This window comes from Montipora foliosa, chromosome 1, assembly GCF_036669935.1.
Source record: "Montipora foliosa isolate CH-2021 chromosome 1, ASM3666993v2, whole genome shotgun sequence".
In the NCBI taxonomy this organism is placed as follows: Eukaryota; Metazoa; Cnidaria; class Anthozoa; order Scleractinia; family Acroporidae; genus Montipora; species Montipora foliosa.
Window position 1 is genome coordinate 22,165,011 of NC_090869.1, and position 22,844 is coordinate 22,187,854.

At 39.2% G+C, this 22,844-nt stretch overlaps 2 protein-coding genes across 2 annotated transcripts in view; one reads left to right on the plus strand and one right to left on the minus strand.

The window, feature by feature from the left end:
- The window catches only part of LOC137993438 (ABC-type oligopeptide transporter ABCB9-like), a 2,746-nt gene extending 1,422 nt beyond the window's left edge, over positions 1-1,324 (minus strand). Inside the window, exon 1 of the mRNA XM_068839290.1 lies at positions 1-1,324. This exon is cut by the window's left edge and continues 1,422 nt beyond it. Within this exon, the coding sequence (XP_068695391.1) occupies positions 1-1,190 (1,190 nt within the window). The 5' untranslated portion in view covers positions 1,191-1,324.
- Positions 1,325-1,456: 132 nt separating this feature from the next.
- LOC137993449 (vacuolar protein sorting-associated protein 35-like) lies at positions 1,457-21,674 on the plus strand. Its single transcript, XM_068839301.1, has 16 exons — positions 1,457-1,512; positions 1,608-1,706; positions 1,783-1,879; positions 2,902-3,025; positions 5,971-6,156; positions 7,737-7,959; positions 8,536-8,823; positions 9,167-9,315; positions 10,503-10,710; positions 11,229-11,294; positions 11,711-11,800; positions 13,276-13,398; positions 14,153-14,332; positions 17,181-17,420; positions 17,917-18,060; positions 18,382-21,674. Exons 1-16 carry the CDS (start codon positions 1,510-1,512, stop codon positions 18,559-18,561), a joined length of 2,400 nt encoding a protein of 799 aa, XP_068695402.1. The 5' UTR covers positions 1,457-1,509; the 3' UTR covers positions 18,562-21,674.
- Positions 21,675-22,844: the final 1,170 nt, after the last annotated feature.

The following is a 22,844-nucleotide window of genomic DNA, read 5'->3' on the forward strand; positions in this document are numbered from 1 at the left end:
TTTGCTTTGGCAGTTGCCTCTTGTACTTGTGTTGAAAGCTTTTTGTAGTAGTCTCCAAAAGTATCCGATATGAATGCAACCAGAGGAAGTCCTATAAGAGTAACAATACTCAATTTCCATGACAGTTTAAACATGAAAATACATGTTCCAATGGACTGAACACAGTTACGCAGCAAAACGTTTATATTCAATCCAACTTGATCAGACATTTTTGTTGTGTCTGAGGTCAGACGAGAAACTATCTCCCCAGTCTTTGTATTATCAAAGAATCCGATCTCTTGCCTAACTATTGAAGAGAATAAAGAGTTATTGACTCTCATATTAAATCTCGATGCAATCAGATGAAAAAGGCCGCCACGCAAACCAGTAGCAATAGCAGTTCCCAGTGATATCAATGTCATTATAACAATAGCTCTTATAAACTTTTCTCTGTCTTTTTCAATTGCAATACCGTCTATAACTTGTCCAGTATAATAGGGAATAAAAATTTCTCCACTTGCTGCCAAGAAAAGACATAATGATGCCAAAGATATGTAGCTGATGTCTGGTTTACAATATGATAACAGTTTCCAACTTGAAATGGTTGTTTCTTCATTATTTTCTGTACCTTCTTGTCCATCAGAGCTCCAATCACCTGAGCTGTTAAATTGACCAACATTGAGGAGTGTTTCTCGTTCTTGTACTGAGCCATTTTCTTGTTGTGTGGATGTATCAAAGCCTCTTATTTTCGACAGTATGTACCAAAGGCCATTTGTCATGATGGTTCCAATTAAGGACCATCCCAGAAAACACCAAAGCCACATTTTAGTTTTTATGTCCATCTTACATTCAGTGCCCAGAAGAAATTTGATCACAACAAAAATTATGACAAAAATACTGAAGTACAAGAGTGTTTTCTTGAGGACACGAATTCTTGACATTGCAACAGTCTTGCGTTTGGCACACAAGATCCCCAAACAGGCACCAAACAAAATGGACACACGAAACATCGACAGGACCCAAAGATCGAAAACTGACGAACAGAATTTGAAATCTTGTAATTTAAGTTGTTTGTCAAATCTTGAGACGTCTTCGCCATGAATGAGCAAAATACCAGATAGAAAAGCGTCTGTAAAGGCTCCCAAAATATTAACAAGGAGAGCTGTTTTCAAATTGTCGGCGCACGAACTGCCACAACTACAGGGCGGCATTTTGAAGAAAGAGTGTCTCAGTAGGTCGTTTAGTTATATATTCACCCAAGGCCTTTCATGAAAAGAGTTTGAATCAATCTGTCCCACCGTTGGACAGATTCAAAACATTGTATGTACGTCGATGTACGTCTGGTTTGTACACGTTTCACGCAACATCCCGAAAGCTAAAAAACATTACGATGGCATCTTCGTAATTTCCCGCGAACTTTTCGTTAGATTCTCGGCATGACTTGGTAGGGGTCTGAGGAGGAGGAGTCGTTCTCCAAAGGTCACGTGCTAGATCTTGCATGTTCAGGGAGGAAAGGGGAAGACCGCGAAAATGGTGAGTGGTAATGTTGTAATGCCCTTTTATTTCAATAATGTGATACGTATTGTTTTAGATTCCAACTTTCCCCTAATATGTACTTCTTTGTCTAGCCTGTTACGCAAACAGCTTCGCAGGAAGACCAGGAAAAACTCCTAGATGAGGCCATCCAAGTTGTGAAGTCTCAGTCATTTCAGATGAAGAGATGTTTGGTGAGTGATCATTTCCCAGGGTTTGGATAATAATACAAGTTTTAACTATCTCATCCAGCTGCATATCTCATTTTAGGATAAGGCAAAGCTCATGGATGGCTTGAAACATGCTTCCAACATGCTTAGTGAGCTAAGAACCTCCATGCTTTCCCCGAAAAGTTACTACGAGTTGTGTATCCTCTGCATTTGAGCTTCATCTCAGTAGTTAAATTGAGCCACGATTCCCCTTGATTTGTGGCAAATAAGTGCTCTTAGTTTCGAAGAGTCAATCTACATAATTTAATAATATAGGTTGTATTATATACAATGATATATTGTGCAATTGTACTGTTTTTTTTAAATGCTTGATTAAGTTTATTTAAATAAATTCAGAAGAAATCTGTAAACCTTTCCAATGGTTTGCCCTATTTGGGAGAGGAGAGAGGATGATGTTTTGTACATCTCCTGAAAATAAGTTTCAAGGACCTGCATGAGTGTCTGTCTGCCAAATCTGTGGTCACATAAGGAAGTGACCTTTTATAATGGTGTGCACAGGTGATCGTTGCTGTACATAATAATACAAGTGGTAATTGGCAAGGTTATACATAGTAAGGCAACAGTGCTAAGACCCCAGTAAAAGTAGCTGACTTTTCTGAGATAAGTATCCAACATGTTTCGTCAGCTGTTGTTGCTTATTGAAATCACTGTACTTGTTTGCCCTATGTTCTCAAATCTGATCATTGTGTGTTTGAGTGACAAGCTGGGATCTTGGTAATTACACTCTTTCCTTCATTTTGGGGCATATGGTGGTTGCAACACGTAGTTCAGTAAATTGGCCAGTATGAGAGGACTAAAAAGCTGCTTTTGAAACTCTTGAGTTTAACTCATTTATCTCATTTAACTCTTGAGATTAACATGACAATCAAAAATACAGTAATATTTTGTCAGAGAATCTAATTCACATAGTGGGTGAGCCTTCAGGTCTGGAAAGGTAACAAATTAATTATTCCTTTGAGAACATTAGGTGCCAGACATTTATTTCAGTCTCACAAGGCGAAAGCAGACAAACCATTTGAAAAGCACAAAAGCTCTGTCTGTCTGAGACTGCCAGACCTTAAGACCACCTCACATTGGATTAGTTAAGCTTGCCTGGATGGTTTCAATCTATTTACAAACTTGTAAGAATCAGAAAAGAGGCCTTAACAAGTCTCTGAAGACATGGCAATATCTGATGAGCTACGACATCTTGAACTGTTCTTGGTGGATGAGTTCCAAAAGGGTCGCAGAGTTGCTGATCTTTATGAACTTGTTCAGTATGCTGGAAATATTGTTCCAAGATTGTAAGTTTCTTTAGTATTTTTATCAATGCATGCCTAACCATTATACATAGAGGATAACATGGCCATGCGGGCATACAAATTTTAACCTGGAGTGCTGGTAGTATGTGGTTCCGAATGAGAGGTACTTTCAGTATGGGAATATGAAATTCGTATGCCCAAGTGGCAATGTAATATTCTGTTTATTATAGAGTTATTGACGAAATGTCCAGATTAAAAACAACTTGTTTTATTCATTTTCGAAATGGTGAGAAAGTGGTCACCAGCTGTTAAAACAGGCAGGTTATGTAACACAAAACAAGTCATGATAATGTCAAATTGTGCAATGTTAATGTAGAAGAGTAGAATTATATTACAGCACAAAAATATCTTACAATGAACTGGAAGCTTGCGTTTTATTGGCTAATCATGTTAGTTACCGTGACGACATCTTTATCCTCACAGGTGAAAGATAAAAATAATATTTTCACTGCACGCGGTGAAGATATGATATTTTTTGTAAGAAGGAAAATCCTAGTATTTCATCAGTATCTACATATGTGACCCTATTTGGGAAAACCAGGCTTAATGAAAATTGTGTTACAGTGCATTTCAACACATTTTGCATGCATTACAATGCATTCTAAGGTTCGCCAATGATTTGTAAATGCATTTACAACGTTTCCCATGGATTGTTGGCAATTTTGTTCAAAGTTTCATAATGATTTTCCAATGTTATTCAATGCATTGGCAATGTTTCCAAACATTTTTATTGAAAAAGTTAATTCCGAAGACGTTTCCACTATCAACTGGTCATAATTTATAAACATCGACACATTCGTACATGTACCTTGAAAATACAGCTCGTTACGTATATTGGGAACTATCATGTCGCTTCTTTCAGCAATGATATCACCGGAAAACAAAGTCATACATTTCCTTAGTTTGCTCGCAGGGTGAAGCATGACTGACATGTTAATCGCTTTCCAAAAGTTGAAGCAAGGAGGCATGCACATTTGCGTGATTATTTGTGCGACAATGGGCCCTGGAATTTTTTCTAACTTGAAGATTTTGCTGTGGCGCCCATGATTGTCGCGTTAAGTTAATTCTTATAGAATTCGAATCTATTATTATTGTACTTTTTAATTTTCGTAAAGTTAGGCATAGTATTTTAACTGCGAACATGCATGTTTAGCTGACGAAGCTCGCGGGCTCGCAGTTTGTTAAGACAGGGTACGTGCAGGTCATGGAAAACCTGGAAAGTCATGGAATTGAAGTATTTCAGTTTCCAGGCCTGGAAAGTCATGGAATTTATTTGTTGGTCATGGAAAGTCATGCAAAATTATAGTTACGTGTGGTACATAAATTATTGCTGAAGTGGAAGCAAGGACAAAATAAAATGCAGACGAGTTATGTCAGAAAATACCTCAAAAACAAGGACGATTTTGGCAATTTTCTAAACTGGCAGCTAAACTTTAGGTCATGGAAAACTGGAAAAAGTCATGGAAAGTCATGGAATTTGAAAAACTCTTTAGAGTACGAACTCTGCAAGATCCTTGTAAATACTTGGTATCTCAGAATTCATTCAGTGCTTAAATTTCATGCTATGTTTTCGTTTAAACTTCCTTTTGCGAGAGCTACAGTCCCGTCATTTAGCAAACAAACTTGTGAGCCATATTCATCTGTAGCTTTGTTTGAATTTTAGAAAATTATTAAAGGTTATTTGCAAAGGCAAATAATAGTTTATGGCAATTGCTGGTGTTTGTTTGGCGGCGCTAATTTGTGGACTGAACAGGAAATAGCAAACAAGCCGTCAAATTGCACAGCATAGAAGCCGGCATCCACTAAACCAAGTGGGAGTCAGGGTGGTTTAGTAGTCATCAACTGTACCTCCCACCTCTGTGACCTGGGTTCAACTCTGGCCTTGGGTCGTACGTGGGCTGAGTTTCAGTCGATCTCAATCTGACTCCGAGGGTTTTTCTCTGCGTACTCTGGTTTTCCTCCCTCCTCAAAATCGACTCCCAGCCTATTCCATCAGGCTGTGGTGTTGTGCTCAGAGGTCATACATGGGTCATGTTCAGGGGCTGAGCGTCTAGCCGGCAGCACAGCTCCTTTGGTCCAACCTCGTTGAGCTGTGGCCTTAGCGATTCAGTTTCCGATGGCGTGAAAGGGCAATTAGCAGGTCAGATATTACATGGCCGCGCAGGGATACAAAATAATTTTATCTTCTCATGCTGAAAGTATCTCTCATAACTGAGCGAAGCGAATGAGTGAGAGATACTTTCAGCTTGAGAAGATAAATTTATCCTCGAGTGCTGATGGTATGTTGTTCCGAGTGAGAGGTACTTTCAGCATGGGAAGATGAAATTTGTATCCCCAATGGCCATGTACCGGTAATATTCTGTTTATTATATCTGATATTGATGAAATGTCAAGATTTAAAACAACTTGTTTTACTCATTTTCGAAATGATGAAAAAGGTGGTCACCAACCACTAAAACACGCATGTTGTGTAACATGAAACGAGATATGAAAGTTATTAAAAGCAAATCATGATAATGTAAAATTTTGCAATAAAAATGTTTATGTAGTAGAGAAGAATAATTATATTAAAGCATAAAAGTATCTTACAATGAAGAGGAAGCTCACATTTTATTGGCTAATCGTTTTGGTTACCATGACAGCACCTATATTTTCACATGTGAAAGATAAAAATGATAATTATGTTCAATGTGTGCGGTGAAGATATGATTTTTTTAGTAAAGGGAGAAATCCTGGTATTTCATCAGTATCTATGTAATAAATATATATAAGTCTCACTGCCAGGAGTCAATGAGTTAAAATTGTACCAAAGTAAGATCCACGTTTTAATACAAGCATATAGAACAATATTGTACCCATATAAGTTACTCTTTTACCAGAGCATTTTATCATCAGTGTGAAGATATAACATTATAAATGTTTTATAGGTATCTTTTGATTACTGTTGGGGCTGTGTACATCAAGGCTAAAGAAGCATCTCGTAGGGATATATTGAAAGACTTGGTTGAAATGTGCCGAGGGGTTCAACATCCCCTAAGAGGCCTCTTTCTTCGGAATTACCTTTTGCAGTCTACAAGAAACATGTTACCAGACGTTGGAGAGGATGAATCAGGGTATAATATTATATAGGATGTTTTAATTGATTATTTCATCGTTTCAGCTCCAACAGTATTAAGGATGCAGTTTTTTTTTCAGAGAATGTCCGAGTCATTACTGGTAAACGATTCTGATATTCATGAGAATTTTAGTTGTGCTTTTGCAAAGGCCCAAGTGTAATAAGGTTTTCCTTTCTCTGTTGAAGGGCAACCGAATTAAAACCTTAATGTCGACCCCTGCCAGAGACTCCTTTTTATGCTTTTGGCTCGATGTGAGTCACTTATTGACCCTGAAGAGCACCTATGGGAAGTGGTAAATAAAAGAAAAGAAACCCTATGCACATGTTGTGTGTGCTGTTTGACATCACATACAATACATGTATGAAAATTCAATCTGGCTGTGGTGTTGTGCTCAGACATCAGACATAGACATAGAGCTGAGGCATCTTTGTATGCTTTTGCCCCAATGTCATAGCCACTTTTTGGCCCTAAAGAGCTCCTATGGGGAGTGGTCAATAAAAGAAAAGAAACCCTAGGTACCGTAAAAGTCCATGTATGAGCCGCACCTGTATATAAAGTTCAATGAAGTTCTCTTAGTAAACAAACAAGGAAAAACAAGTATGGTCTCAAAATATTAACATGTACACAATGATTGTTACGAGCTTTCACATCAAGTACTGTAAGTCTTAAGATAGCAACGTTTCACTTGTCATACCTTTATAGTGTGAGTATGCCATAAAAAAAGCTTAAGGTGCTATCAGGATGTGATTTTGTTTTTCAAAATTATCACTTCTAAACGCTCCATGAAGTTGAAATTCAAAGGCAATTGAAACAATGCGCAGGAGGGCTTAATCAATCAATCAATCAATCAATCAATCGTTTATTCAACCCTATTGCAATAATAACTGAATTACAGGGGGCGGTCGCGACACACATTTTGAAATTTGACAGTCACAAGTCTTTTGCATTTGCCAGTAGAGTCATGGTACGATTGTGAGCCTGAGTGTAAATTATAACCGTGGTAATAAACCATCGGAACCCCAAGCTTTGAAATGAAACAGTTGGCCATTTGCCAAGCGAGTACTCGCGAATATTTTGGAATTTTTTCGCACATGGCGGATACATGCATCAAAGTGATTGGTTGCAGACATCATAGCAAACAGCTTTGTGGAGGAATGGTGATTCCCTGTAGGTTGGTGTTCTGTTGTTCGGGTAAAGTAAGAATTAATCCTTTGAGAGAACTCTGGGAGAACAAGAATCGCAACTGAACGCTTCAAGATACAAACCATCGAATCAATCTTTGAGCAGTCACTACTCATGAAAAAGGCATTGATCAACAACAACGTGCTTTCAGTTTGCTATAGGTTTATTCAGTGACATCTTGAGAAGTTTTTATGAATGTTAAAATTTAGGCCTTTAAAAAAGTCCAACCGATGTTGCCGTAGATAAGCCGCACCCCCTGTTTTTTTATTTGAACTTTGAGAAAAAAGGTGTGGCTTGTACATGGACTTATGGTACATGTTATATTTGACATCACATGCACATGAAAATTTTAATAATTATTGTACATGCATATTGTGCTTATTTTTACTTTCTAGTGCTGAATCTGAGCATCAGGATGGAACTGTAAAAGATTCCATTTCATTTGTGCTCTTGAACTTTGCTGAGATGAATAAATTGTGGGTACGAATACAGCACCAAGGACACACAAGGGATAAAGAAAAAAGAGAACGGGAGCGACATGAGCTTCGCATTCTGGTTGGAACTAATCTTGTTAGACTGAGTCAGCTTGAAGGTGTAAATGTTGAAACATACAAGAAGGTATGAACTGTATGAATGAGAGTTGAATGATAATTCAGTTCAGTTCAGTTCAATTCAGGGGCCATAAAATTTCCAAAAATGGCGCTGGTTACTACTGGTCCTTTCCAGAGAATTATTGACCTCCACTTCATGTTTTCTTCGAGTACCTTGTGGCTCATAGGCTTTACTTTTCAGAATTACAAAACCTGCTGTGTTTTTTAATGTGTTATTAATTTTGTAACATCGATTAATTGTATGATTTTGGTGAAAAGCTGGGGTCAGGACTCAGCTATGACAGGTTTTCGTGATTTGTTCAGTAAACAGTAGGCGCAAAAAAGGTATGCATGGAAACATGGAAGCCTAATCCTAAATATATTAGAACTGCATTCTTCGCTGGAATAAAGTAGAGAAGATAACTTGTCAAAAACTTGCCTACTATTACTAGTAAAACTGGAGTAATGTGGTAGATCAAGACAGTGATCTTTACTTCAACCCTTGCCTCACCTACTGACTCAGACGATGCAACTGGAGAACACAGTCTTATACGTCTAATGCCAACCTTAGTTGTTGAATTTTGCATGGTTTTTCCTCTTACAGAACGTCCTTCCTGGGGTATTTGAACAAACTGTTAGCTGCCGAGATCCGATTGCTCAGGAATATCTCATGGAATGTGTCATCCAGGTCTTCCCTGATGAGTTTCATCTCAGGACTCTCAGCAAATTCCTTCAAGCATGTGCTGATCTTCATGAAAAAGTCAACATTAAAAATATTATCATATCACTTATTGATAGACTTGCATTATTTGCAAACAGGGAGGATGGTGGAATCCCTAGCGACATTAAGCTTTTTGATGTGATGTCTGAACAAGTGTCATTGGTTGTGCAGGTACAGCTGTAGTTACTGTTTAGTTTGTTTCCAGATTTACTTATTTATTTAAATAAAGATGTTATTATTGAACCTTCCTATGATATTTTTTTAAGTATGAGGCAATACCATATAGCTGCAGAAAGGTGGTACTTTCTGCTTGCAGTGACAGTTTTTTAACTTAATGTGAGGTAAAGGCTTTGCGTCAAAAGACTCTCTTGTCAGATTGTGACAAGACTTGTCCCTTCACAGGGAGAGAAATGTACTGAACAACCCAAAATATCTGATTTATCTCACTTGGTTAACTAAAATAAAAGATTTGAGTATTGAAACCTAAAGAAACAGGCGAATGTTTGAATTTCAGTCACGCAGTGAAATGCCGACAGAAGACATGGTGGCTTTGCAAGTTTCGCTGATAAACCTTGCCTTGAAGTGCTACCCTGATAGAGTTGATTATGTTGACAAGGTCTTGCAGTACACTTCAGAGATCTTTAGCAAGCTAAACCTTACTCAGTAAGTAGCTTGTTAAAGCAGTTATGTTGAGGTATTATTGGTAGAAAATACATGGAAACAGAGGGGGGAGGGGGGAGGGGGGGAAAGGGGGAAAGGGTTAGGCTTAGCTACATAATTCCGGAATGTTTTTGAGAATTTTAGACATGAAAAAGAATTTTAGATACTCTCTGGAATTTTAGAAAAAAATTGACAATTTTGAGAATTTCAGAGTTGCTGGAGTTTTCACAGGCAAAAACGTTGACAAAACATGAGTTTTTTTATTCCAACCTACCAGGAGAGGGGTCAGTCCGTTCATATCCATTCCTTATCAGCGGTTATTCACCAAAAGGAGTCCTACAGTGCAGCTAAGGAGCATTTTCTCACTGTAGTTTCGGAATCCGGATCTTTTCTTGATAGCAAATATACATATGGCAGACTTTGCACTATAAGAAACGAAAATTATAAGAATTTTCGGCAATTTTAGAGAGCTTTTGAAGAATTTTAGATATTTTAAAAAGAATTTTATGGCTTTTGTTTGGGAAATTCTGGAAAGAATTTTAGACATTTTTTTGGTAGCTAAGCCTAGAAAGGGTTAAGGGGTCCTTAATTCTTGAAAACTTCAGTTAAAAATTAATAAAGTTTGAGCAGGCACTCCAGGGGCATAGCCAGGGGGGTCCTGGGGTGCCCGTGACCCCCCTTTGTGACAGTCAACAACAGGATAAAAACCATATATGTGAGACTGGAAAAGAGTAATTTATGTCACACCTGGAACTTACTTCATATATGCAGCTATTTTGTAGGTTCCTCCCTCCCCCTGCACTCACTGCTCATTGTGGATATCGACGTGTGGAACCAGTACCGTGGGTGTGACCTCCTCCCTCCCCCTTTGAAAAATCCTAGCTATGCCCCTGCACTCTTGTCCTAGCAACTAAAGACAAGTTCTGTACTGCATCAACCTCTATTTACAGTACATTGACTTGTCCAGTAAATATTGTTTTCTAAAAGAGGTGCCCTATTCTTCCAAAAAAATCATTATTTTTTTAATGAACAGTGTAGCTAGATGCCACCTGAGACAATGAAGTTGTTGGTAATTTTTGCTGGCCAGGCTTTGTTTGACAACCCCAGGTGGAGTTCATAGAAGGCAATAGCAGTACATCGGTAGAACATTACAAATGCCAAATCATAATCATGAAACCTCTTTCCTTCAGTTTGGACAAAAACAATGCAGTTTCCAAGGAACTAACCAGACTTCTCAAGATCCCAGTGGATTCCTACAGCAACATTCTAACTCTGCTTCAGCTGGAGTATTTTGCTCCTCTGTTTGAGTACTTTGACTATAGCTCAAGGAAAGACATGGCTGTGTATGTAGTGACCAATGCTGTGGATAGTGCCATCTGCATTCCTACTCAAGAACAGGCAAGTCACTGACTAGCATTTTTTTTCAGCTGTAATGAAAACTGTAAGCTGTAATGTCACTGTTCTTCTTTGGACTTTTTCATTGATTATAATATTGAAAAGTGTATTAGAGAATACAATGCACTTTTTATCCGTAGAGATTTGTGTATTCTGTCCTACAAATGTAACTGATATAAGCAACAGTTTAGGAAAACAGGGAAAAGAAAATACAGTTCCACCCCTGTTAAAGAACCACCCTCGGGGGGAAATGGATAGTGGCCACTTAAACGGGGCTGGCTGTTTAGTTGGTGGCTGCTTAATTGGGGTTTGACTGTGTAAGCAATAGAATTGAATGACTTTTCAGTGTCATCGCGATGTCATTTTCAAATTCAATTGCGATAGAAATAAGCTGTCAAAAAAAAAAAACATACAGTGCACTTGAGATTAGAATAATGCTTGATAAAATTTGCACTGTAGGTCACACTAGTACAGTGTAGTTTTGCCTGAATTGAGTCCGACTTAACATTTGAACATTTCAGGTGGATGCTGTCCTTAATCTTGTTTCACCTTTGGTTTGCGACCAAGACGATCAGCCCTCTGAGCCAGTGAGTATAAAATAATTAATGTAACAAGTATGCAACAAAAATTACAGTATTTATCTGCCACTCTTTCATCAGAGTAATAATTATTTTTGCAATGTGCAGTTGTGTTGTTAAGGCCATGAACTTTGCTGGTATGGCAAGGCCGACCTTTCTCTGGAACTTAAAACATGTTTGTGTTTTAAATAATATTTACAAACAATCTAGATACCATAATTGTTGTCAGTGATTTAAGAAAGTTAAATGATTTTGAAATAAACAGTGCCCTCAAATAAAGGCGGCCCTTGAATAAACGCCGTATTGGGGATGCTCAAAATGTAATAAACGCTGCAGCGTTTAATCAAGTAATTACGGTAATTAATTAATGTAGAATAAGTTTCATTCCACTGTTTGTACCTTTTTTATTTGTTTTATTTCTAAAGGATGATCCAGAAGATTTTCTGGAAGAGCAAAGCCTAATGGGGAAATTTGTAACTCTACTGAAAGGGGATACCCCAGACCAGCAGTATCTGGTAAGTTTTTAGCGCTGATACCAGGGATTTCAAAACGAGCCAGCAGCTATTTACCTTGAATTTGCTGCCTACTTTGATTGTGAAATTACCCCCAAATTTTACTAATAATAATTATGTGAAACTTGTGCCATAAAACACAAACCTTGGATTGGCCAAGCTTTGTTTGTGAAAAAGCAAAAGAATCCTCTGCGCTTTGAGTTGGCGAGTGGTTTGAGTAAAGTAACCAACTGTCAAAATGAATTTTAATCTTAGGTTTGAAAGAGGTAAGGTAAAGTCCGCTACGAGCCTAGAAGGCCCACAAGGCGGGCACTTATCTCCAATTTCTGTATCATGAAGCGACTAGGAGCATTTTTACTCCCCCCGGGATGGGATGCTAGTCCATCGCAGGGTTACCCCCAGCATTTTTGCCGGTACCCATTTATACACCTGGGTGGAGAGCGGCACTGTGAGAGTAAAGTGTCTTGCCCAAGAACGCAACACAATGACCCCGGCCAGGACCCGAACCCCGGACCACTCGATCCGGAGTCGAGCACACTGACCATGAGGCCACCGCGCCTCCCACTAGGTTTGAAAGAACTTGTCTCTAATTACTTCAATTTAGGATAAAAATGAGCTGACCTCTCTGAATGAAGGAGTGGACACTTTTGGTTTGCTGCTTTAAAATGCAGAAAATGCATCCTACTATGCTGCCCAAATTTCAAGAATTTCCTGGAGGAGCATGCTTCTAGACCCCTCTTCCTTTTCTCTAAATTTTGCCACTAAGTTGCGTTCTTATTAAAACCTCTGTGATACATTTTCTGCATTCCAGGTTAAGGAAAAAACATGAAATCCACATTCCCTTTGGGAGAGTAAATTCGATTTTAGACTTGCCCTTGCTTAGATATTTCTTGACTTTGCAAAAACGAAAGAGCTTACCAATCCCTGGCAAAGTAAAGGTATAGACAGAGAAACAAAGATAAAGTTGTTTCCGGGCACACTGGTTTTCGACTGCTGTAAAGATATACATCTTATTTGATGGATTAACATATAATATGTGTGGATATTTTTCGAGTTGCATAGTATTTTTCCGAGCCCCGCAGAGGCCAGGAAAAATACGAGCTGGAGGCAAATGAGTTGGCAATTTATAATTGCCGTTGAGAAGTTGAACCAGGGACGCCTAGGAACAAAATTAACGAGTAGTCAGAACGTATCTTGAACCGGGGAGCCCCAGATTTCAAGGTAAGCGCCCAAACCACTGGGCCACACTGCTTAGTGATTGCAAAAAGTGACGGCAAAAAGAAAGATACAAGTTTGTTTTGCAGAATTGAAAGTTGTGTGTGTGTGATGTTGTTAGGGGGCCTTGTTTCTTTGTGACCTGGGCTTATCGTCGTAAACTACAGGACTGTAAATATTGCATTTTTAGAAAAAGTAGTTAAAGAAAGTCCTTTGCATTGTCAGTATACAACATTTACGTTGTTCCCTCTGTCATTTTACAGGTACTTAATACAGCAAGAAAACACTTTGGAAGTGGTGGCGAAAAGAGGATTAAGTTCACATTACCACCGATTGTGTTCTCTGCATTTCAGCTGGCTTATCAGTACAGAGATGCTAGTGAACAGGTTAAATGAAAATTCATAACCGCAACCTACGCATATACATGTAGTAATATTGATATCAATTGACCACCAGCCAGCCCTCTTTGTTGTTCTCTTTATTAAAATTGTACTTAACCACGTTTATACTGTGGTATAGAGCGTTTTCATGTGACGTCACGGCGCCCATGTTGGTGTTCTAAAACAAAGAAATGGTGGCCATGATGGTACCATACAAATACTCCGGGAACTGAACTCTATTTTTATGCAAATACTTTCTTTTGTTTCAGTAATTCAATATGACCGCTGGTCACGTGAGTGAAAACGCTCTATACAGCCTTTAATAAGTCTAATATATGCCGTTTTCCGCTAATGACGTCAAACTCATGCTTTTAAAATTTATTCAGAAATGTACAAAGGCTTCAAACAAGAAAAGAAATCGGAAAAGTTTTAGGCCTTTGTTCGTTTCTAAATAAAATTTGAAAGCAAGAGTTCGACGTCATTAGCGGAAAACTGCATGTATTAGACTTATTAAAAGGGTGTATAAAGCTCTTTAAAAATACTTCTGTTTTAAAGTGATAAAAATATTTGGACTTCAGCTGATAATATACAGTTTGCAAGTGCACAGTTCTGCTCGAAGGTTATTCAAACCTTTCACAACCAAAATTCAAGATAAGCAAGCAGAAACACCCTTCAACGTTATTAATTGCACACCACTTGTAAGTTAACGTTTACTGTTACGTCGAGTTTAAAAATTACTGAAATCGCTTTTTTCTCTCAGGATGATAAGTGGGACAAGAAATGTCAGAAGATTTTTCAGTTTTGCCACCAGACAATAGCAGCACTTGCCAAAGCAGAGTATGCAGAGCTATCTCTGAGAATGTTCTTGCAAGGTGCTCTTGTGGCAGACCAAGCCGAGTTTTCCAATGCTGAAACGGTTGCCTATGAATTCATGAGCCAGGTAATAATTTTCCATTGCTTAAAGTGCATCTCAACCGACTCAGACTTTAATGGTTAACAAACTCTACCTTCACTCAAAAACTATGTCCTCTTTAACAACCCCTGCAACCTCGAAAATTATGTCCCCGTTAATTCAAAACTGGTATCAGAAATTGCGAATACTTATGTTTATCGTAATTATTTAACGTTATTTGATCAATAGCGAAAGTAAACGGAAATTGAAGGTGCAGTGCTCTACTAATAATAAACAATTATTGGATGAGGTTGAGCATGATATCATGAATTATCAAAACCGAGGTCTGTGTTATCTGCCGAAGCCGAAGGCTGAGGCAGATAACACAGACATGAAGTTTTGATAATTCATTATCATGCGAAAACCGAATTCAATAAATTGTTTTATTATACATTTTTCACATAATTCATCCTCAGAAACAAGCGAAGCGTTCAGCCATTTTGTTTCTGAGGAGAACACTCGAAGAGGCTTAGTAACCAGGCAGACGTTGAATTTGACATGATAAATGTAATATCTGCAGCAGATATTACATTTATCATGTCAAGTTCACAAGCTATTGTGAATTGATTGAATGCTCTCGACCAATCAGATTTTTCATAGAGAGTCTGATGCATAATAATAATAATTATAGTTGAGCCGTCGAGCCAAATGAGAGCTAGTCATTTTGGGATTTCGTAATGAACCCGTTGAGGATATTCGTATGAATGATAATTAACAACTATTCACCAAAGTGGAGGTGGCTTTTGGTGGATATTTACCGAGTCGCGAAGCGGCGTGGTAAATATCGACCACCAACCACCGACACTGAGGTGAAAAGACGATTTTAACTCATTTATTCCTGCAAAGATTAGAACATTTCGGGAGCAAATACCGCGCGAATTGCTCGGAAGTGAAAAGCATAGGATTTTCGGAGTTTGAGTAGCGAATCAGCGCTCGCGTTCAACGCTATCCACTGTTTTAGTTTAAACTAATAATAATTATAATGAACTTTATTGACACGGCGACAATCCAGTAAACCAATCAAAACTCGAAGTAATTACACGTAGCCGACACAAAGCGCGGGAAAATGCGCACGCGCGAGCCACAATTAGGTTTGGTTTCACTTCTGATTGGTTGAAAAAGTGGCGCGAGAACTTTGAACCGATCGCTGAGTGAAGTAATCATAAACCAAAGTAATTCGCTAATTACTTTCGACACTCAATTGAAAACCGCTCTATCAAATCATTGATTGGTTTTTGAGGAGATGGGAAAAGAGAGAACCAACAGAACCAACAAAATATTAACCCACGTGACTGGGAATTGAACCCGAGCCACATTAGTGTATGGGAGGCAAGTGCTCTAACCATTGCACCATCCCTGCTCCTAAAGACATGACACATGAAAGACGTATGTTTGTCGTTTATGGCAGTGGATGTGGCGTCTTTTCTTAATATGGAGGTTTTAGCAATAATAGTTTGTTTGCAAGGCAAGAATTCGCTTTTCTTGGTTTTCATCTACGTGATGAGACGGCCATGTTGGTATGCAAAACAATAGGAAATGACCCCACAAGTTTTGCATAATAATAGAGTCAAATTCCCAAAAGACATTTTACTGCGTTGTTCTGTACACCAACATGGCCGCCGTGATGTCAGGGGACCTTTAGCATCAGGTTTTTCATGGGAAACCGCAAACCGCAAAATATCACGTGACCAAGGTCTTGCCGTTGCGTTTGCGGTTTGCAGTTCACGTTTTAACCGCGGAGAAGGCCTCTAGCGGTAAGGAACTAACGGCAAGGTTTTTTTGCCATCTAAAAATTGTACAGCCTCACGTTTAAAAGCACGAAGTAGCTTTCTGTATCCACCTTCTATGTACTAGTTAGATTTTTGAACTCGGATGAATGAAGTATTTTTATTTTTTGGGCGATCAAAGTGATACACTTCCACTTGACAAAAAAACATGTCGGCATCAAGCCGAAATCCTTCCTAAAGTTCGAAAGCCAGGAAACCTGAAACTGCAAACGGCTAGCGGTTTGCGGTTTCCCGCGAAAAACCTGACGCTAAAGGTCTCTAATAACTATGACCAAACGCGAGTTTTCATATATAGCAAGAGACTATGAGGGTAAGAGAACACATCCCCCATACATGGGCCTCTTCCCATGATAGTCCATGATTCCCATGATCTTTTTCAATCTAATTTTAGCTCGTAGTCAAGCTGCGAGGCTATTTTAGGAAAGACACCTGATTGGTCAATTGTAATGACGTAATGACGTAATGACGTAATAACCGCTTTGCTGTTCTGCTTTGAGAAAATGGCGTCTGTAGTAGACACCAAGTTTGTCGATGAATCTGAAAACTTTGATTTTGAAAAGAGTGGGAAAAGGTCCCGTCCACGTAGAGAAAACTGGTCCATGCTGTACATAGCTGAATCAGATGAAGGTGATGTCGGATCTACAGAAAGTAGGGATGCGAGCTCTTTTGAGGAAGATGTTGAAATTTCGAGCTTCGAAAAATCTTCACATTTCGATTTAGGATTTCAGTGGATCATGCGACGGCGAGAAAAGTCTTCGCAAGTTTCTTCACAATGACATCTCATTCTCTGACCATGGACCGCGCGGCCATGGGGACGAAACTAAAAATAACTTTCACAGCGTGGCGCGAAGCTTAAAACAGATTGAAAAAGATCCTCATAGGGCACGAGGATGTGTTCTCTCACCTGATAGTCTCTTTTATATTGGTAGTTTTCACGTGACGTCATCGCCGCCATTTTGGTGGACGAAAACAATTGTACATTGCAGTATTGTTATCTGTGTCTCCAGAGATTGGCTGCAAGCCACCTATACTGGTTCTGTCTCTTCCAGGCATTTGCTCTATACGAAGACGAGATTAGTGATTCAAAAGCCCAATTAGCCGCAATCACCCTCATTATCGGCACATTTGAGCAGATGAGCTGTTTTGGTGAGGAGAATCACGAACCTTTACGCACGCAGTGCGCTCTGGCTGCTTCTAAGCTACTCAGGAAACCAGATCAGTGCAGAGCGGTAGTAGTATGTTCACACCTGTTTTGGTCTGGAAAAAGTCGAGAGGCGGAAGGTGGAGAGGTGAGAGCTGCTAAATCATCTTTGATCAAACCTGTTTTGAGTAAGAAAGGCTCGCCTTTTTCGAGTTACGTCTTTCTAAGTCTAAGATGTTGTATATAGTTTGTAGGCCTTCATGATTGTACGTGGAGGGTCGATCCATTTTGAGTCGCGTTGTTATGTCAGCCACGATTTGACCCGGAATCGCTGGGGAAAGAACCTTCAAGAAAAATAATCTGGAAGCATGGTTGTAGCCATATTTGAAAGTTACCTGGAAGGCGACATTTTCCTCAAAGTAATTTATGAGCTTTTCAATCGCGTAAATTGAATTTTGTGTCAAACTAGATTTTACCAGAAATCAAATATACTTCGTTTACTTTAAAACACGAGCAGTCACCTCTGGACCAATATGGGCCATAAATCTTGGAAAACCCTTCCCCACGCAATGTCTTTACCTTGGGTTTACACATGATCTTTTAGATTCCTATGATTGTTTTTCTATGATTTGATCTTCCTTTAGTGCCGTGACAGTAAGCGAGTCACTGAATGTTTGAAGAAGGCTGTGCGAATCGCCAGCCAGTGTATGGATAGCACCATTCAAGTGCAGCTGTTTGTTGAAGTCCTAAATCGCTACCTTTACTACTTTGAAAAGAAAGCTGACACGGTAAGATGACTTAAATCCCGCAATTTCAACTTTTTCCCACTTTGATCTCTTAAAACGTCAACATCCTTAGAAAATGTTGAAATTTAGCCCATTACTCCACTTAGTCCTTGTAACTCAAAATAAATTAACATCACCTTTATCAAAACTTTCTGTATTTTTTACATACATGTATAACCAAGGAAATCGATCTAAACATTTTACTTTTATTGCTTTGAATTATTCGCTTCCAGTCCAAGAGTAATCTTTAAATGTGTTCGCGATGCGCAGCTAGAACTTTCAATTGTTTCACATAGTTCTTTCCGTCCTTCTTTTCCAAAACAGGTCACAGTTACTGTTATCAATCAGCTACTCGAAAAAATTCGTCAAGATTTTCCAGGTTTGGAGGAGACTGCGGAAACAGAGTTAAGTAGAAAACAATTTGAAAACACGATCAGTCACGTACAACTGAAGAAAGAGTCGCCCGAGGAGGGTTCACCTTCATATGAAGAGATAAAAATATGATACTTATGTCCTGTTATATAATCTTAAGATTACCTTGCATTGGTGAAATGAATGTCGTACCGCGGAGCTATTAGTGATTTTTAACAGTATATGAAGCGCAGAAGAAAGTTTATCGTTCTGTGAAGGAACAATCATCGCGAGTTTTCCGACATGTCTTCTAGTGTAGGCGCATTTGGGTGTCGAAATTTTTTTTCCAGCTACTTAACCTTGTAACGGAAAACTTGGTGTCGTGGGCATATTTTTACTCTTATCTATAAAATCGTTTAGGACTGTTCAGGACATTGAAGACACCGATTATTTGTTGATCGTTGTCTTGTGAGGCTGTTAGAGTGTTTCACCCACATGAGCAGTGTCTGTTCTGGTTTCCGAAACAGTATTTGCATAGAATTGGCCACTCCAAAAATTTCGGGGAGACTGGATCGAGAGTAGCATTGTGGGATTGTTCGGGTAGACATGTAGCACAATGTAGTACATGGTTGAATTCATCTTCGTCCAAATCGAGACGACAACGCTAATGCACGGACGCTGTGCAACTTACATAGGAAATGGTTACTATGAAAGGGTATTTACAGCGAGGCGTAAGAACGTGATTTTTGAATATTGTAGTATATTTTGAGGAGGCCAAAGAGAGTTTATTTTCCCGGGGGGCAGGGGGAGGGGAGGGGAGGGGAAGGGGGTTTATTTCGGACGGAACTGTCGTCACGTCATGTTTAAACACCACGGCGACGTTGACAACAGTGAGAACACCACAAACAAGTTAAATGAACATAAACAACAACTCTGCACGTGCGTGTTACATCTTAGTAAATTTCTTTGATGTTCTCGTCCTAACGATGGCGTAAAATGGCCTTATTTCAAAACTAGGTGAAGGAGGAATGCAGCCGACGAGAAATTTTCAATTATTTCTCCTTGTATCCACCTCGTTTATACTTCTTTTTCCTCGCGGGGCGCGAAGTTTTATCTAAAGATGGTGTTTTCAGTCATAGTCTTCGTCGTCGTTCTGGCTTTAAGCGTCTTATTCTCTTTGCGTACTGACGTCATGGCGATACTAACCTCTTACTAACCGCCCGAGGGCCGTACTGGGGAATATCATCATCATCATCATCATCTCGTGACAGGACGGACTGAGCGCAGCGAGGTCGGTGCAAAAACGACCAAGGGCCAATATTCCCAGTACGGTCCCGAGCAAGTGAGGTTAGTAAGTTGTTTCTTATATGGCATCGTTTCTTTGAGCGATCGGACACTTATTCGCTTGTTGAATGTTCGTAATATTCGTCGTCCATTATCGAACTTTGAACGGTAACCTTTTACATGAAAAACTAAATTCCGCTTGCTACAATTGTATCGTTATGATAAAAGAAAAGGAAATTCCGCTTTTTGTAAAACTTTTTGTGTTTCGCCCAACTTGAATTTCCCGGGAGAGAATGCGGAACGGACCGTTTCCATGGTAAAATCCCGAGCGAAAACTAGCCAATCAGAGTGCTCCATTTAGCCTGAGAATTGCTAATCTCGTACCCAGAGTCCGCTTTTCTTTTGTTCAACACCAAGAACCCGGACTCTGGCCACTTCCAAGGCAGGAAGTCCGCAAATCACGGACTTCCGGCTCGTGTTTGCACGATCAGAAATTTGAAACAACAGTGGTTGTCAACGGTTACAAAAATAGATCTTTACTACGACTTCGCATAAGTTGGAAGTGGCCAGAGTCCGTGTTCTTGGTGCTGACCAAAAGAAAAGCGGACTCAAGGGAGGAGATTGGAGAATTGCTTGCCATATAATAAGGGTTAGGGTTAAACATGAAGACGCACTATAACAGGGGTGGCTTCACGCCCTGCTTTTGTTCGAATTCATTCAAGCGCGACTGATTAATTATCCAAGATGGTGATCAACAAACAGCAACACATATACGGAAGCCCTAAAAGATATTTCCAGCGCGAGAAAAAGGGACTGGAGATTTAAAACAAGAACGACAGATAACATTTCATGACATTTTACGGACACATCGCCATAAGGAGCTTTTTTATTGCACAAATTATCACATAGAGCTCGGTTGCATCTTACATCTATTAACTATGGTTGCATCCACGATCATTGGCATGTACCGAAAGGTGCCGTTACACTGTGCAATTTTTCGTGCAACTTGTCTTGCAACGCCATTTCTACAAACGTTCTCACATTACGAAGCAAGTTGTTTTATGGGTGTTACACTGAGCAACGTTTCATGGAACATTTTCATTGGCTGGTGCCGCAGACCATGGCGACATAAGTTGGAGGACAGATTTTACACTGCGCAATGCTTAAAAAATTCGTTGCAACCATTGCTTAAGGTAGAACTCAATTCTACGTTCTGCAACTGGTCTCTGCAACTGGTCTCGCAACGTTTTTGGCCGTTGCAAGGTACGTTACATCGGGCAATGATTCGTGCAACTTGTTTCGCAATGGCGTTGCGAGACAAGTTGCACGAAGAATTGCACAGTGTAACAGCGCCTTAATTAAGACACTCCACCTTTTATAGTGCGCCTTTGTGTTTAATATATGGAAAAGTAAATATGAAATTGGAATCCTTTTAAGACTCCAGGAGCGCTTACCATTTGAATGAAATTTTCGGAAATTCCGGAGAGAATTCAAATGGAACGGTTCATCCCGGTGGATTGTTTTCGAAAAAAAGGTAATACCTTTCGAGGTATTCCCTTTTTCTCGCTTTGACCGGAATGCCCGGAAATTTCTGTACCATTTGCCCACAATTACAATTGCCAGAGAAAATAGACCGTTTCATTTGTTTTTCAACCGGAACAACCTGTTTTTCTGGCAAATGATACGGCCCATCCCCATTTCTTTTTCTAAGTACAGAACATGCAGTACCATTTGTGGAAACATTCTCACCGAAATTTTCATTCAAATGGTGAACGCTCCAGGTGTTCCCTTTATTCACATAGAGTTTTTGTATTTAGTTTCGTAGCTGGAAAACAGCCATTAAATTGAATTAGAGTATTCACATTTGCAGTTGTGAACGTACCAGTCTTAGAAATTTAAAAAATGTGCGCTATACCAATGAAATGAATTACGCGTGTAAATGCCGAGATGCGATTACTGGAATAAATCTCATGTTTTTAGTACGTATTTTGTGAGCGTTACAATTAGTCAAAGCGACGAAGAAAACAATTTTATGACTGCGGGTAAATTCAATCGTTAAGAAGTGTTTTTGTAGTTATTTAAATTTCAGTAACATTAATAATTCACGAGCCTAATAGCCTATCAAAACAGTGATAAAATGTCACTTGCATGAACTCTTAACCGGATAAAACACTCCTAATTAGAATTATATAAAGAACAGTAATGAGGCCCGACTTGTTTTTCTTGTATGGTAATGTGCTTCTCTTACAATATGAATCCGGGGGACACAGTTTTTCCGGAATGTTTTTGAAGCTCTTCAAAAAACTTGCAGCACGTGTTTTGTCGGGTCTAAAAACACGAGGCGAAGCCGACTGTTTTTAAACCCGATAAAAAACTGCTCGTTACGTAATGTACACGTAGGTATACATGTATACCCTGCCGTGGTAGACGGTCGAAGACAGCACGATTCGTTGAACGCGCGTGCAAAATTGCGTCGTATTTATGCGGCAAAAATAACCTTAAAGTTTGTTACGAGAGTCAGGATGAGGGTGCTGGAATCTCATGTATCAGCTAAATTCTCGCCTATTTTTCAGCTGTCAGTTAAATTTTTGGCCATTTGTCAGCGAACAGTTAAAAAACAAATCAACAATTCTCAGCTATCAGTTAAAAACACGTCGTTTCTCAGCTAACAGTTAAAATTTTGGCGGAACCTTATCTATCAGTTAACCCCATCCATATCCTCTTTGATTTGCATGTGTTCAATTCTCTTCTTCCGATATTATTTATTCTTGAATAGCATACCCTCGATGTAATGTTTGTACAGATGGCATTATTAATTGAAGCCGAATTCAAGTTTGTCTTCAATCCTCAGTATGCATATGCATTAATTCGCGAACTTTCTAGAAGTTTCCAATTCGAGCAGAGTGGGAAGCTTCACCTAGGCAATTGAGCTCGCCTTACTAGGTTTAAACTTGCCGTTTAAAACGTGTCTCAGCCAAATACCACTTTTGTTTTGCATTCACTCAAACTAATTGATTTTCAGTAATGTCTCTGCGTTATGGAGCTGACATTCTTAGTATAATGGAAGATAGCTTTTTATTTGCATGATAAAAGACTACTAAATATCTGCTTATTTTACTTCCGCAACAATTTTACGTGGGGTCGAACTTACG